The sequence below is a fragment of the Prionailurus bengalensis genome, chromosome B3 (genome assembly GCF_016509475.1).
Source record: "Prionailurus bengalensis isolate Pbe53 chromosome B3, Fcat_Pben_1.1_paternal_pri, whole genome shotgun sequence".
Classification (NCBI taxonomy): domain Eukaryota; kingdom Metazoa; phylum Chordata; class Mammalia; order Carnivora; family Felidae; genus Prionailurus; species Prionailurus bengalensis.
In genome coordinates, this window is record NC_057355.1 from 4,153,939 (window position 1) to 4,170,923 (window position 16,985).

The 16,985-nt window shown below is 40.1% G+C and overlaps 1 protein-coding gene and 1 long non-coding RNA gene across 2 annotated transcripts in view; one reads left to right on the forward strand and one right to left on the reverse strand.

Moving 5' to 3' along the window:
• The window catches only part of BTBD1 (BTB domain containing 1), a 41,962-nt gene extending 25,085 nt beyond the window's left edge, over positions 1-16,877 (forward strand). Inside the window, exons 5-8 of the mRNA XM_043554637.1 lie at positions 6,103-6,295; positions 12,016-12,103; positions 14,413-14,559; positions 15,053-16,877. Coding sequence (XP_043410572.1) covers positions 6,103-6,295; positions 12,016-12,103; positions 14,413-14,559; positions 15,053-15,211 — 587 coding nt within the window. The 3' untranslated portion in view covers positions 15,212-16,877. The remainder of the gene's footprint in view (positions 1-6,102; positions 6,296-12,015; positions 12,104-14,412; positions 14,560-15,052) is intronic.
• On the reverse strand, positions 7,681-9,783 carry LOC122468200. Its single transcript, XR_006293156.1, has 3 exons — positions 9,604-9,783; positions 9,134-9,325; positions 7,681-7,969 (listed from the first exon to the last, which is right to left on the reverse strand). It is a non-coding gene; the product is annotated as an uncharacterized LOC122468200 (long non-coding RNA).
• Positions 16,878-16,985: the final 108 nt, after the last annotated feature.

The window sequence follows — 16,985 nt, forward strand, 5'->3', positions numbered from 1 at the left end:
TATAAGGGAAGGGAAACAAAAATAATATATATAAAAACAGGGAGGGGGACAAAACAGAAGAGACTCATAAATATGGAGAACAAACTGAAGGTTACTGAAGGGGGTGTGGGAGGGGGGATGGGCTAAATGGGGAAGGGGCACTAAGGAATCTACTGAAATCATTATTTCACTATATGCTAACTAATTTGGATGTAAATTTTAAGAAATAAAAAATAAAATTAAAAAAAAAGTTAAGGTTAAAGTTCATTTTTTTCCCTATCAAGCCATATATTAAAAAACTATCTTTGCCTCGCATACATTGCAGGGCCAACTTCGTTGTAAATCAGGTGACTTTGTGTGAATGAATCTGTTTCTGGAGTGTCTGTATGCTGTTCCACTGTTACATTTGTTTATTCTTGTACCAATCCTGCATAGTTTTAGTTCTATAGTTTTACACCAAATCTTGAAATCTGATAGTGAAAACTCCCCAGCTTTGTTCTTCTTCAAGATTATCTTGGCTATTTTTGGTCTTTTGCATTTTCATATTAATGTATTTTTTAAAGTTTATTTATTTTTTGAGAGAGAAGGAAAGAGAATCCCAGGCAGGCTCCACACTGGCAGCACAGATCCTGCCTGACGCGGGGCTCAAACCCACAAACCATGAGATCATGACTTGAGCTGAAACCAAGAATCGGATGCTTAACAGACTGAGCTACCCAGTTGCCCCACATATAAGTAAATTTTTTAATCACCTTGTCAATTTCTACCTCTCCCCTGCACCCCCCCACCCCACAAATTATCATATTTTGATTGGAACTTAGATTGGTGTGGGGATAAATGACATTTTTGTCATATTGAGTCTTTCAATCCATCAACATTTAAGTCTTTTAAAATCTCTTTCAGTAATATTTTGAGTTTTCTGGTAGAGGTCTTGTATGCTTTTTGGGAGGTTTATTCTAACGTAGATACTTTTTTTTTTTTTAATTATTTTTTTTAATGTTTTTGAGAGAGAGAGACAGAGCACGAGTTGGGGGAGGGTCAGAGAGAGAGGGAGGCACAGAATTCGAAGCAGGCTCCAGGCTCCGAGCTGTCAGCACAGAGCCCGATGCGGGGCTCGAACCCACAAGCCATGACATCATGACCTGAGCTGAAGTCGGACGTTTAACCAACTGAGCCACCCAGACGCCCCTATATATTTCATTTTTTTGGTTTTGTTTTGTTTTTACAGAGAGAGACAGAGCATGAGCAGGGGAGGGGCAGAGAGAGAGGGAGATGCAGAATCCGAAGCAGGCTCCAGGCTCTGAGCTGTCAGCACAGAGCCTGATGCGGAGCTCAAACTCATAGACTGTGAGACCGTGACCTGAGCTGAAGTTGGACGTTTAACCGACTGAGCCACCCAGGCACCCCTAGATATTTCATTTTTTAAATGCTATTGTAAATGATTGTCTTTAAAATTTCCATGTTATAATCAATTGTTCACTGATAGAAATACAGTTGATTTTTCTATATTGACCTTGTATCTAGTGAACTTGCTAAATTTCACTGATTCTAATAATTTATTTGTAGATCACTGTACATAGTCTATCTACATGTACAATCATGCCACTGCAAACAGTAATAATTCTACTTCTTCCTGTCTAATCCTTAGACATTTTATTTCTTTTTCCTGCTTTATTATGTGGTCTAGGACCTCTGGCATATTAGTGAATAGCAGTGCTGGTAGCAAACATCTCGTCTCATTCCAGTGTTACACACAAAGCTTTACTATTTCCCTAGAGTAGGCTTGCTGTAAATGTTTTGTAGGTGCCTCGTATTGGATTAAGCAAGTTTCCCTCTGTTACTAGTCTGCTAAGAGTTTTATGATGAATTTTATCAAATACTTCTCTTCATCTTGTCATGATACAGTAGTTTTCCCCTTTATTTTCTCTTTCTTATTTGTAATTGGCCTTACTAAGCGGTTCATATATTGGGCAGCATCCCATCTCGCAAGTAGAGAGATGCTCCTTGCTTTATTTTCTTAACTTGGTGAACTAGACTGATTTTCCAAATTAAACCTATTTTGGATTTCTCATGTAAGGTAGACTTAGTTGTCACGCTTTATCCTATGTTACCAGATCCAATTTGCTAAATTTTAAAATATTTTTATGACTATTTCATGAGAGAAATTAGTCTATAATTTTCCTTTCTTGTAATTGTCAGATGTGGATTACCAAATTTATGCTGGTTTCATCCAAAACTTAACAAATGCTTGTTTTTTTCAGTGTTGAAGAGATTGTGTAAGATTGGTGTTTTTTTTTTTCCTTAAATGTTTAGGAAAATTTGCCAGTGAAGTTATCTGGATCCAGAGTTTACTTTATGGAACGTTTTTGATAGATCTTTTTTTTTTTTTTTTTTTTTTTTAATTTTTTAAAGTAATCTCTACATCCAACATGGGGCTCAAACTCACAACCCCAAGACCAAGAGTTGCACACTACTGAGTGAGCCAGGTGCCCCTGTGGAAGGTTTTTAATTAGAGATTCAATTTCTTAGATAGAGTAGCATAGCACTATTTCTTTTTGTAACCATTGCTTCTAGCCTTTTAATTTTTTTAACATGAATGTTATAATATCCTTTTATTATCTACATCTGTGGAGTCTAAATTGTGTCCCTATATTCATTTCTTTCCTTTTTTTTTTTTTTAAGTTTATTTTATTTTATTTTTTTTTTTTTTAAATTTTTTTTTTTCAACGTTTATTTATTTTTGGGACAGAGAGAGACAGAGCATGAACGGGGGAGGGGCAGAGAGAGAGGGAGACACAGAATCGGAAACAGGCTCCAGGCTCTGAGCCATCAGCCCAGAGCCTGACGCGGGGCTCGAACTCACGGACCGCGAGATCGTGACCTGGCTGAAGTCAGACGCTTAACCGACTGCGCCACCCAGGTGCCCCTAAGTTTATTTATTTTAGAGCGAGCACAAGAGCAAGCGGCAGAGGGGCAGAGGGAGAGAGAGAATCCCAAGCAGGCTCCACACTGTCAGCCTGGAGCCCAAGTGGGCTCAAACTCAGGAACAGTGAGATCATGACCTGAGGCGAAAAAAGAGTTGGATGCTTAACAGACTGAGCCCTTACCCGCCCCTCCCATACTCATTTCTGATATTGGTATATTGTATCTTCTTTGATCAGCCCTGCCTAGTGGTTTATACATTTTATTAATTTTTTCTAAGAACCGACTTCTGGCTTTATTAATATTTTCTATTGTATGTATGTTTTCCATTCCATTAACTTCTGCTTTTTTATTATCTCCTTGATTTGATTTTAGTTTGCTAGGGAGTATTTTGTCAGTCTTTGTGGGTTTTTTTTCCTTTCTTTCTTTTTTTTATTGAATGTTTATTTTTATCTTTGAGAGAGAAAGATGGACAGAGTGCAAGCAAGGGAGGGGCAGAGAGAGAGAGACACAGAATCCAAAGCTGAGCTGTCAGCACAGAGCCCAGTGCAGGGCTCGAATCACGGACCGCGAGATCATGACCTGAGCCGACATCAGACGCTTACCGACTGGGCCACCCGGGTGCCCTTCACTTCACAAGTTTTGATATGTATTTTCATTATCATTTGATAAAAAATACTCTCTCATTTTCATGGTGATTTTTCTTTATGACCCATGATATCAGCCAAATTTTCAAATATTTGGGGACTTCTCCCCCCCAGCATTTTAAGACCCCTGAAATTTCTGTTAAATCTTTAGTTTCTTAGCAGTTTCTTTCTGCTTGGTTTCTTGGTCTCATAATTTTCCCTTGCTTATCATAGCTTAGGAATCAGCAAACACTTCCTGGAGAAATTGTGCAGAAAATGTTGGTCTTACCTCTCTTACCCCCTTTCTGCAGCATTGTTGTCTGGCTGCTTTGGTAGCTTTAAATTCCAGTGTTTGTCTCCTCAGTCCAGTGAGGATTACATGATTTCCAGGTTGCCTGTTTCTGTTTGGCATTTATGCCCTGTGAAGCAGATCAGCAAATATCCCAAGGGGAAGAAATAGTGACAAATATATGGCTTCATCTCAACACATTTCCCTTCTCAAACACTGACCGCCTCAGCTGTTGTCAACTTAAAAAGAGCTATTTTATGTATTTCATCCAGAGTTGTTCTGTGGTGTAGATGATTCCATCCTACAGACCACACTCCTTAGTATTTTTATGTAGTCAAATAATGTTTCTTTTGCTGTTAGGCATATTCTTTTCCCTACGTTACCTCTGTATTGTGCTTTTAAAAATGTTTTTGTGAAGAATTCCCTTTATCTATTTTGCTGTTGAGTATGTTTGCTTTTTTTTTTTTTTCCCCCTCTCTAGATTTGGAAATTAGAAATTCTGTGTATATTTTTCCCCCCTCAGTTTTCTTAATTCTCCATTTCACAATAAAACAATACTTACTGCTCATCCCTATTGGAGATAAGAAGGTTACAGTGGTGTGTTATTCCTTTCAACCTTTGCAGACCACTTGGTGACTGGTCACACACACACACAACACGTTACGGTGACACAACTGTGGTGGGCCTGGTTCTAGGTCATACTAGGTCATATCTGATTACTTTCTTGCCGTAGGTATATGGCTCATATCTGAGAACAGTTTCCTGATCCGAAGACTTCTTTTTTCAACTAAGGAAGTTTTATTATAGTTTTGAATTATTACATCATCTTTTTATTTTAATTTTCTCTTTAATGTTTGTTTATTCTTTTTTTTTTTTTAATTTTTTTTTTTAACGTTTATTTATTTTTGAGACAGAGAGAGACAGAGCATGAATGGGGGAGGGGCAGAGAGAGAGGGAGACACAGAATCGGAAACAGGCTCCAGGCTCCGAGCTGTCAGCGCAGAGCCCGACGTGGGGCTCGAACTCCCGGACCGCGAGATCGTGACCTGGCTGAAGTCGGACGCTTAACCGACTGCGCCACCCAGGCGCCCCTAATGTTTGTTTATTCTTGAGTGAGCATGAGTGGGGGAGGGGCAGAGAGAGGGAGACACAGAATCCAAAACAGGCTCCAGGCTCCGAGCTGTCAGCGCAGAGCCCGACGTGGGGCTCAAACCCACGGCCACAAGATCATGACCCGAGCCCAAGTTGGATGTTTAACTGAGTGAGCCACCCAGGCGCCCCTGCGTCCTATTTCTTATTATTAGTTCTTCAGGAACACTTGTGACCTGTATGTGTGTCCCTGCTTTTTATTGTTTTTACTCACCTGGAACATTTTAATTCTTCTGTGTTATGTTAGTCCTCGTCATTCTGAGAAAGTCACATGGGTTCATCCCCATCTCTGTTGATATTAGCACTCCCAGTTCTGTTCTTTTTACTAAAATGCAGGTTTTAAGTTTTTAGTTGGTTTTTTGTTGTTGTTGTTGTTTTTCCCTTTTTTACACTCTTTCCTCATCCAGAGGCTGCAAATCACTGTTGGGGCCAGGTCTGGCAGGTTGATAGATTAATCTAATGTTTAAAATCGGGGTTTTACAGTACTGTCTGAATTTAGGATTTCTAAACCAAATTTCTAGTGTTGTGCAGTCTCTTATTTAGATTGCTTTTACCAGTCTTGTAAGGGATCTGGCATCTTTTTATTAGGAGTGGCATTTATTCCTGGATAAGTTTAAACTGAACGGGCTTTTTCAGAAGCAGTGAATGGGAACACTGTAACATACGTGACGAGCTGCTTGCACAGCTCATCCAGTCTTAGCTTCTGCCCTCTGCTTTCTGAACGCCGGAAGCAAGCACCATCCCATGTATTTCCCCCTCTAGGTGGGGTGTAGAGAGGTAGCGAGAGCTCTGGCTACCACGTGAGCATTGCCCGCGTAGGGAATGACTCTTCTTCCTGGTGAACAGGTGTCTGTGGAGCACAGAGGGGGTGGGTGGATAGAAAAAGCCAGAGATCCTTCTGCGATTTCAGGGTTTCATCTAAGCTTTGATTTATTTACTAGTGGTTTTCACACTTAGGACCTATTAGGTTAACTTCAAATGGATTCTGAAATCCTTACAATTAAATACATGCTCAAAATTTTCTGCCTCATTGTTACTTTACCTCTTCCGGATCTGAATTCACTTCGTTTGGAGTGTTACAAAGTTAGGGATTGAAATCCAGTCGCTTTTACTAAGGTCGGATTTTTATTTCTGCAGGTCCTGCCCAGTCCGGAATTTTGTCAGATCGCGAGGTGGTAAATCTCTTTCTCCATTTTACGGTCAATCCCAAGCCCCGAGTGGAATACGTCGACCGGCCAAGGTGCTGCCTGCGAGGAAAGGAGTGCTGTATCCGTAGGTTCCAGCAAGTGGAGAGCCGCTGGGGCTACAGCGGCACGAGCGACCGAATCAGGTGTCTGTCGCGTTGCAGGCGCGGGGGTGACGCGGGGCCGCACCTAGCATTTTTCTTTTGTCCTCATGTCGTGGGAGACAGTTGACCACGTTTTATTTTCTGCTTTGTTTAGTACATTTCTGAGTTACTACAGGAGTCCAGAGTCAGGAAGATACAGCAGTGTCCTCGCTGCACTGGGAGTGAGGGGATCTCTCAGGAAACAAGTGAACTTCGAGAGGGCCGGGTGGGGTTTTCCACAGCACGGATTCCGTCTGGATCTCTACTGCTGGAGAGCAGGGTCTGCACCTTCATTAATCAAACACTTGCTTCTACTGTGTTTAATGTGAGCTTTTTGTTTGCAAAGATATTGCGCGGGAGATAGTTCTATGTACGGTTACAAAAGAGTGAAAAACCTAGAATCTTGAGACGTGTGTATATAATCCTGTTGAGGAATTTATCTTTGCCCTACCTTGCTTTCTTTAGGCTAAATGTCAAAATAGAATGTTTCAGTTTCCATAAAATATACCTTTTGGATTTTTACTTATTTATAATAGCACTTTAGTATAAAGCTAGGAGCTAATAACAAGCTTGTTAAAAAACAACTCTGGGGGTGAGAACTCAGAAACGTTGGGTTAAAATGGAAATTTAAAATGCATTTGTGGACTATTTAATAATTACTCACAATGAGAATATCATATATGAAAATTTATGAGATGAGGCCAAAGTGTCACACAGAGAAACAGTAACAATGATCTACTTTTACTAAATAAACTAGAGTAGAAATAAATGATTTAAGCATTCAACTCAAGTAGCTAAAAAACGAATAGCCAAAAGAACAATAGAAAAGAGAAATAGATAAATCTCGTAATTAATGAATTAAAAATAGAATTAAGAAATCCATAAGTTGGTTCCTTAAAAAGATCAATAAAATAAATAAACTTCTGGCAGAGATAGTAAAGAAAGAAAACATACATTTGGAAATAATAATGGGAATATAATCATATACTAAGGCAGTTTTTATTTTAATTCTGAGTTTACTCTGTGCTAATAAATTGAACATCTTGATGGAATGGATCATTTTATAGGCAAATATAAATTATCAAAATTGACTGAAGAAGAAAGCCTGAATAGACCAGTTACCAATGGAAGGAATTAAAAGTTATCAAAGAACTGTCCCTTCACAAGGTGGTTTTTACAGGTGAGTTTTATCAAACCTTCAAGGAACAGGTCCTTGAGCATTAAAAGAAGAAAATACTTCTTGGTTCATTATTGAAAGAAGCATAACCCTTATACAGGAGTTTGATAAAACAAGAAAGTTTCTAGATCGATCTCATTTATAGAGAAGAACAACTTCTACGTAAGGTATCAGTGTCTTAAATCTAGCAATACCTCAGAAAAATAATAGCTGAGCAAACAGGGTTTATTTGAAGATTGAAAAAATGTATTAATATATATTCACCACAGCAGCAGATGAAAGAAGAAAAGCGATTTGATTGTTGCAGTAGATATCGGAAAGACTTGATACAATTTCACCTTCATTCCAGATGTAACTACTAATAGACTAGGTCTAGAAGATCTTGAACGTGATTCACTGTTGAAACCTCAGGATAGGGATGCTGGCCAGCACCGTTGTACTTCAGCAGCATTCTTAGAATTCTGGGTGACGTCGTCGTGAAGGATAAAGAAATTAGAACCCTGAATATTGGAAGGGAAGAAGTCTTTTTCAGAATTTGCAGATGACATTATCTACATTAGTACCACTTTTCCCTTTCTTATAATAAAACATTCTGTACTCCCTCTTTAGTAACCTGGTGAAGTTCATAGACTGTATACCTCACGCATTGTTTTTGGTCAACATGATGACCTAGCTCTAATGTAACGGAGCAGTAAACGTAACGGAGATGAAATAAAACCCGTCCTTCAGTACGTAGATGCTTGAGCAGGACACCAGGAGGCAGCCGGAAGCACCCGTGTGCGTGCCACACAGGCTGCCGGGGCAGGTGTGTTAGGTTAATGTGTCAAAAAGCGTGAGCAGCGTTGCTGCCAATCGTGCCATTTTTTTAAAGGTTTCAAATAAAACAGTACGGTCAATCCTGTTTGTTTAGTTTCCAGATTTGCAGCTGCCTGCTCACTAAAGCTTCTCTGTACTCCCAAATCAATACTTGCAGCGCTTCCTTATCACAGACCTGAGTTGCCCGGAGGTATGTTCCTGTTTGAGGTCGCACGGGTGACCCCCTCCTGAGGAAACGGGAGACAGCAGGGGCAGCGCAGTGTAGAGCCAGACACTGGCCCCGGGGCGGTTTGGGCAGCTGACCCCTAACCCTGCACCTGTTGGGGGTGGCCTCAGGCGAGTCACTTAACACTTCTGAACTCCTGTTTTCTCTTTTGTAAAATAAGATGGAACCTCCAAGGATGAGTTGTTTGGGGGATTTAAGGTTACAACCCATGTGAGAGGGGGGTGTGGGTACGTGTGTACACATGTTCCCCGTAGGAGCAATGGTTTAGTATCTGTGGCAACTTTATAGAATATGATTACTACAAATAGTGAGAATTGACTGTATAATATTTTCTCTATTTATATGGTAGTAACATCTTGTAAAAGTCACTGAATATTAAAATTGCCATAAAAATTATTGGTTTGTGCTGAAACACTGTGCGATGCTGAAGACTCGGGGACCCTTGCTCTGCAAGGAGAACTGGGGGTTGAGTGTAATCCCTTAAGTCCTTCCTGTGCTCAGACGGAAGACACACACTGTCTGCAGGAGTAATCTTGCTTTATAACAATGCCAAAATCTGTAGTTTGTCAATAAAGTGGACTTAGGTGGAGCTCTTGTAGTTATAAACAAGTTTTTCACCTACATGAATTCCGACAGGACACTTGAAAATTGGCTGGGATTCTTTGTTTTCAGAGACCGTCCTGATCATTGCAGTAAATCTTGCTGCCACTGGAACCCCTGAGCCTTTGTGGGAAACAGAGCATGGTCTCCGTGGGGCTGGGACTCTTTTTGAGAACAGTTGATCCATCCCGATGACCTCAGGATCAGTAAAAATCTATTAGAACCAATAAAAGAGAATAGTGGCCATTTGTGAAATGTATATACAAATCCCAGTGATGGTCCTGTATGGCCTCAGAATTCAGTTACAGAGACGGATGGATGGTGGTGAGGGTTGTCTAGCGATGTGAATGTTCTCACTGCCACTAAATTGCACACTTAAAAATGGTTAAGACGTTACATTTTGTTACATATTTTGCCACAACAAAAAGATACAATTTAAACATGTTTAGATTTTCAGTTAACAATATTAAGTAAAAAAAAGATCTCACTTACAATGGTGACAACATAAAGGAACAGGAATAGATTCCGTAGGAAGCAGACAGAACAGCACCTTCATGGAGAACCGGAGAACCTTGCCTGTAGCCATTGTCTTGCCAAGCTAAGTGCGTGGACTGTAGCTCCCTGCAGGAGTGACGTGCTCTTGGCAAGGAGCATTGGCTTGGCCCAGTTACTCTAAAATTAAGCTGGAAGAGTAAATTTTCTCTTTTTAAAAGAGCAGTATGGATCAAATGTAAGACTACTGTAAAGTTAAAGTAAGTTCGTGCCGTATGGAACACTCTACAGAGTCCAGGAAGCAGACTGACCTAAATGAGCATAGAATATGAGGGGAGAAACTTAGAAGATGAGGAAAGGATCAACCACTGGGAAAATACAGTTTGATTCCCTGCTGATATCATCTGCCAATATTTGTATCCATTTATTTAATATTAAAAAAAAAAGAACACGTGACTGTCTGTGATGCAGAGGAGATAGGCCTCTCTCCACTTGGCAGGGGTCATAATACGACTACAGGTAATCCCAAGTTTTTGTGTCCACAGCCACCATGAAGTTAATAAGTAAATGACAAACAGGACACTTGCCATAATGGATAGTTACTGACAGAGCATAGCTATATAACGTGGTCTTTCAAATCCACATGAAAGAGACACTCAGCAGCAGAGAAAAATGGGGAAAGAACATGAGTATTTTATTAAAGAGAAAATCCAGTAGACGGTAAATATTCGAGCAAATGTTTTAACTCATTAATAATCCAAGAAAAAAGAATAGAATTTGTCAGTCATCAGTTTGTCAGTGGCACAAAGACATAGAAATACTCACAGTTGCTGAGCATCAGATAGAAACGATCTTCGTTCCCTGTGGGGTGAACACTTCCACCGGAAAGCAGTTTGATAACGTTTATCTAAAGCCTTAAGAACACGCCTTTCATTTTCCTCAGCAATTCTAAGAATTTGTTCTCAGGACATAATTAAGGCTCCGCAAAGTGATTTAGCTGCAAGATTGTTCCTCATGGCACTGTCACATAATAAAAACTGCAAATAACCTGGATTATCCAACAATGAGAAGTCAGATCTAGTGGAGCAGTAGTAATCTTTTACCTTTTTAAATGAAAAAGAAGTATTTATACACATATATACAACTGAGATGATTTGTAAAGAACATGTTCATAGAAAACAAGTCTATTTTCCCATTGCTAAAAATAGAACTAAGTCTAAAAAGAGAAAGCACCAAAAGCTACATGGGACTTAGAGATGCTTTAAAATGTTCCTTATTTGATTAGCTGCATTTCTACTTTTTTTCCCCCACGGAGAATATATTGCTTTTTTAAAATAAGGAAAAACTATATTATAAATGACATATTTAAAAAATGTTAAGGTGGTCTTCGCCCTGTGCTGGGAGTTTTAGCATAGCGGTGGGGGAGTGCGGGCCCTTTGGCCTGCCACACTTCTTGCCCCAGGCAAGTTAATTTCTCTAAACCTCAGTTGCCTCCACTGTAAAGACCGGGGGTACGAACAACACTGTATTAGTCTATCCAGCCATTACAATGATTCGAGGAAATAATTCATGTAAAAAGATGGCCGGGCAGCGCCCAGCACAGGAAGTACTCGGCGTGGCGGTAACAATATTGATCATCGAAGTTGCTCCTGAACATGTGGAGGGTGACTGCTTGATGTGACGGATTATCTCTGATTACATCTTTCATGCTGTTTGTACTCTCGGTCAGTTTTCCTGCATTGGTAAAGTGGAGCAAGATGGGTCTGTTTCTTAACTCCTATGACCAAACTGTTCCTGCTGATTGTTCTAGTATGAACCCTCATTCTGATCCATCTGTGTAAGTGAGGGCCTGGCCCCAGCCCTGCACCACCAGTGTTCTGTTACAGCAGCTTCCCTCACAACTCTTACCCCAACCTACGGTTGTTGACTGACCCCTTTGTTTACTTTTTTATTATCCATGTCCTCCTTTGGGCTCTAAGTGCAGTGTGGTGCCCAGTATTTAACTCTGACAGGCCCCTAGTAAGTATTCATAGAACTGGTAAGTTGTTACAGATTGGACTTGCTGGGCTCTGGGCCTTTGTATCATGAAGATGTGCAGACATTTGGACTAAGACATCATTAAGATGGTCATTACAACAAAAGTGGGCATTTAGGTTAAATAATTTCCTTTGACTCTCAAAAATGTACAGTACAGAAAACAACTTCTACTTAAGTTCCCATTAAGTTAAAATTTTTTCTAGGAAGAGTTTTTTGGTAAGCAGATGACACTTCCAAGGATATCAAATTTATGACAGTTTTCCTTTTTATGAGCAAAATGTATTCCACGTAGCACTTAAAAATTTTATAGGCCTTCAGACTATGAATACTTAATGAATTATGTATATTATTTTATATTTGGCTTCATTCTCTCAGGTTCACAGTTAATAGAAGAATCTCTATAGTCGGATTTGGTTTGTATGGATCTATCCACGGACCCACGGATTATCAAGTGAATATACAGGTACCGTTCTTCCTCACTGTTTATCGTCTTGAAATACAACAAATGTAATTTTATAGTAAGATCTCATTTTGACAAAGTCAAATTTCAATATAGTTATCAAAGGCATCAGAAGGCCTAGAGAGTTCTGTCATACAACCGATGAAAAACAGTTTCAGAGAATCGGGACTCCTGGGGTCCTTCACAGAAGCATTAGCATACAAGGAGCCTCCCTTCTCCAGGAAACCCCTTCTGTCACTCCCTTCTGCTGCGCATTGACTGTCTAAAAACATCTGCAGGCTGTTTTTCCTGGCACTTTGAACTCTAGGGCTTGAAGCTGTCTAATTTTTCAAAACGACTGTGAACACCTTCTGATTTCCAGTTGTCTGACTATATACCCTGCCTTAGTCTTTAGATCTGTTCCACCTCAGCTCTTAATCGGGAAGAATGTTAAATACCTCTCTCATTCCCTTCAGTAGACCAGTATTCTCCCACTATTTTGACAGTCCACCCCAGTTAGTAAAATTGTTTTTGAAACATGTCTGTGCTGGACTTGTATTTACAAGCTGTACATATACAATACTGTGCTTCTGTAGTAAAACACAAAGGATAGAAAAGGAAGTAAACACTGTTTCAAACTTTTATCCGTAGAAAAACACTGCCTTCTCTAAAACGTTAACATTTTATTTATTTTAATGTTTTTATTTATTTTTGAGACAGAGAGAGACAGAGCATGAACGGGGAAGGGGCAGAGAGAGACACAGAATCGGAAGCAGGCTCCAGGCTCTGAGCTGTCAGTGCAGAGCCTGACACGGGGCTCGAACTCACAGACTGTGAGATCATGACCTGAGCTGAATGAAGTCGGACGCTCAACTGACTGAGCTACACAGGCGCCCCTAACATATTATTTTTAATAGCAAAAACCTTGGTGAACTTTGTGTTCAAATTTCATCATTAGCGGGGTGCCTGGGTGGCTCAGTCGGTTAAGTGTCCGACTTCGGCTTAGGTCATGATCTCACAGTTCCTGAGTTGAAGCCCCGCATCAGGCTCTGTGCTGACAGCTCAGGGGGGGAGAGAGAAAATCCCAGGCAGGCTCCGTGCCATAAGTGCCTGGTGCAGAGCTCGAACTCACAATCGTGAGATCATGACCTGAGCCACAACCAAGAGTTGGACACTTCACCGACTAAGCCCCCCAGGCGCCCCATTGCTGGAATTTTCTAATTTGATTTTTACAACAGCCTGAGGAAGAAGGCAAAGCAAGGTTTCCCCCAGAGTAAACAATAAAACTGCAGCTCAGAAGTGTAGCAGTTTGCCATGGATTAGATTTCCACAGCCAAATCCTGGGTCTCCCTACTTTATCCCAGGACACCATCGTGCTGTATTTTTTATTTAAGTTTTTTTATTGAACTGTGATATACATGTAGAAAAGTGCACATATTTGTACATGGTGCGTAAGGCTCGCTTCTCACAAGTGGAGTGCGTTGTGTAGCCAGCAGCCGATCAAGGAACAGGCTGGTAGAGCGCCCCGGGAGCCCCCTTGTGGTCTTCTCCAGTCACTGTCCCTGCGGAGGTGATCTCTGCCCGGACCTGGCACAGCATTGATTGTTTTGGCCCATTTTACTGTTACTGTTTTTATCTAATGTATGTGAACAGACAGGTCTGTGAGCCTCTGCCTCTGCACGTGATGTTCCCTCGCATGGACCTCTGTACCTTTGTACCTTTGTAACCCGGTAGGCCCTGGCTGGAGCTCTTCCAACTCTCCCTCCTTCCTGGCAAAATAAAATTCTCATCTTCTGCATTACTCTTTTACTGCCAGTTCTGCATGCAATGTCGCTGGACACGTGTCTAGTGACTGGAAGCTCCTTGAGGGCGTGACCCTCAGTGTCTGGCACAGATTCTGGAACTAAATTGAAAAAATGGGGTTTTCACATTTTTAATATCTACATGCCTGAATACTGCATTTCAGGTCATCTTAATTTCAGTAAATAACATTTAGACATAGGAAACGCTGTGGGAATTTCCTAGCAGCAAGACACAGGCTAGCAAGGAGGAGAGGCCTGTTTTCCTCAGGTATCTAAAATCCAGGTGTTCTAAAAACCAGTTCCCCGGGTTGGTGTCTCCTGGGCAAGCCCCTGTGTCCTGCAGCCGAGTCGCGGTTAGCTGGCATTCCACCCCACCCCCCACCCCGACCGCATGTTCCAGCCGTCTCTGGTGGTTAGAGAGAAGTAGACAAGACTTACACTCTACTGTCCCTAAGGGCTCCGTGGGCTTTTCTGTGAAACTTTGCTTCAGTTGATTTCGCTTAAGTGTAACTTGTCTTTGAAAAATTACAGATCATTGAATATGAAAAAAAACAAACCCTGGGACAGAATGATACCGGATTCAGTTGTGATGGGACTGCTAACACATTCAGGGTCATGTTCAAAGAACCTATAGAGATCCTGCCCAATGTGTGCTACACAGCATGCGCCACACTCAAAGTAAGAGCCTTCCGGAATGTTCTCGATGGTGAACTGGTGGGTTTCCTCTCCCATGTTACAGAGAGTGTGTTCTCCATAGAAACGGAGAGTCACAGACAATAAAGCCTTCAGGAAGAAGGGAAAGAAGGAAGCTGGGAGCTGAAATATTCCACTGCTTGGAGAAAAGAAGTGCCTGTCAGCATGGCTCTGCTCTGACGTGGTTCCTTATAAGCAGTAGCCCTTTGCTTGAGTAGGAGATTGAATGTTTGACAGAAGATAAAATAATTATTTTCTTAAAACCATTTCCCTGTTCTCTAAAAGCGGAGTTCTACATTGTTTTTAATCATTAACTAGTTTTGTAGCAAAAATTCCATTTTTCATGAAGTGACATTGCATAAAATTTCATACAAGAACAGTAATGAAATACAATAGATCATTAACCTAATTAAAACACCACATTAAATTGAGTGCTTATTAAATGAAAATTACTAACGAACCTTTTGTTCTCATTTAGGGCCCAGATTCCCACTATGGCACAAAAGGATTGAAGAAAGTTGTGCATGAGGCACCTGCTGCTGGCAAGACTGTTTTTTTCTTCTTTAGTTCCCCGGGCAATAATAACGGCACTTCGATAGAAGATGGACAGATACCAGAAATCATATTTTATACATAATCCAGCATTCTGATACATCTTGGCTAAAGAGTACCACACAGTCTAGTCTCAAAGGCCTATAAAACTGGCCACAAAAAATAGTCTGAATGTCATGAATATTTATAATTGTGAGATAAGAAACATTTTGGTTTCTTAGAGGAGATGAACAATATTGATTTAAATCTCTGCATGGTTTAAAAGCAGATTTTCCTTTTTCTTATAACCTTAGGGAAAAAGAGAACTGGGTGTAACCTTAAAAAAGCTGTTTCAGCTTTATCTTGTATAATTTCATAGATGAGCTGACTCATGGTCTTTCCACAGTTTTATAATTGAAAGATTCTTGTTTTAGACAGATGGTTGTGTTGTTGTTTTAACTGTTGTGAGGGTTAGATGAGATGGACTTCTAGGCTTATCTGTTTTGAAGATTACATGAGATGAGACGGGTCAGTGTTCCTACAGAATTCCTATTAATTCAAATAACTGATTTCAGAAAATTAAGAAAACTGACCTTATATTTGGAGTTTTGAAATATCTGGTTGTTAGCATTCATAATATTTCTAGAAGCAGGCCTAATAAATGCCCAAGATTTTCAATGCATTTACAAAAAAGGATATTTTATAATAGTATAGTCATGTGTTACATAGTACAGCTTTAAACTATAAATGGAGTTGGTACAAATTCACAATAATGTGATATAAACAGAGGATCTAAAGGTATAGTCTAGGACTGGATTCTTTGTCACTAAGATGCACCACTGCACTTGTTGGTAGCTGTCCGGGGGATGGTCCTGAGGATGCCCGAGACTGAGATGGTGACTGGCTACACGGGCATCAGTTCCACATTGTGGCGATAATCTAACACAACAGGAAACTGAATAAAATACTAACCTTTCTGACAACTACTTTGAAATTTTAAAGATCTCCAGTAGCATCACTCCTGCTGAAAAGTGTACTTTCTGTCACCGACACAGTTCTACCCAGGAAGTAAGATATGTTTCATGTTTATACCTCCTTCATGTCACAGGTTATAGCCGTTTTGGGAGGGGATAGGAAGTATACCTGGCAGAATAACATTTATATACTTTTTTATAAAGCAAAATTTTTATATAAATAACATCTTTTTCCCTTGAAAACGATTATCTTGTTAAAAAAAAAACCTATGTGTAATTAAGATCTATCACATAGTTTGGGAAGATGGTTAAAAAAATCACAATTCTTTAACAGCTTAAAAAGAATTTTTTCTAAATAATAGTAATTAGGACAAAAAATTCATTTAAAATAGTACTTCATTTTATATTTTCAAGGAGGTAGTGATGTGTGTCGGTGGCAGAGGTCTCAAAATCGCTGAAGAAGGGAAATTTTTCTCTGGTAACATGATCATATGGACATAAACCTCAGTTAACTGGAATACCTATGGAATGTGTCGTTCTGGTTAATTACAGATTAACTGGCAGGCACGTTAACCAGCTGTAGTAACCATTATGGAAAGTACTTCCACCTTAAAGTGTGGAATAGGTAAGTAAGTTCATGGGTTTTGACATTAGAGGCATTTCAAGGGCTTTTCAAGTACGTTGCACTGAACAAGGATTGTAACTGAAGGTGCTACAGAACGTACAAGAACCGGAACTGTTTACGGATCTGGGACATCCCCTGGAATTTTTAAAAAATAAATATTATCCTTGTATTTATTTTTTGGTCATTTGTCTTTTTCTTCCGAAAGTTGAGTGTAACCGCGTTCTGGAACAAGGTTTCTAGTTGATTGAGGTTTTAACGTTATTTGTAAGGAATGGAGGTAT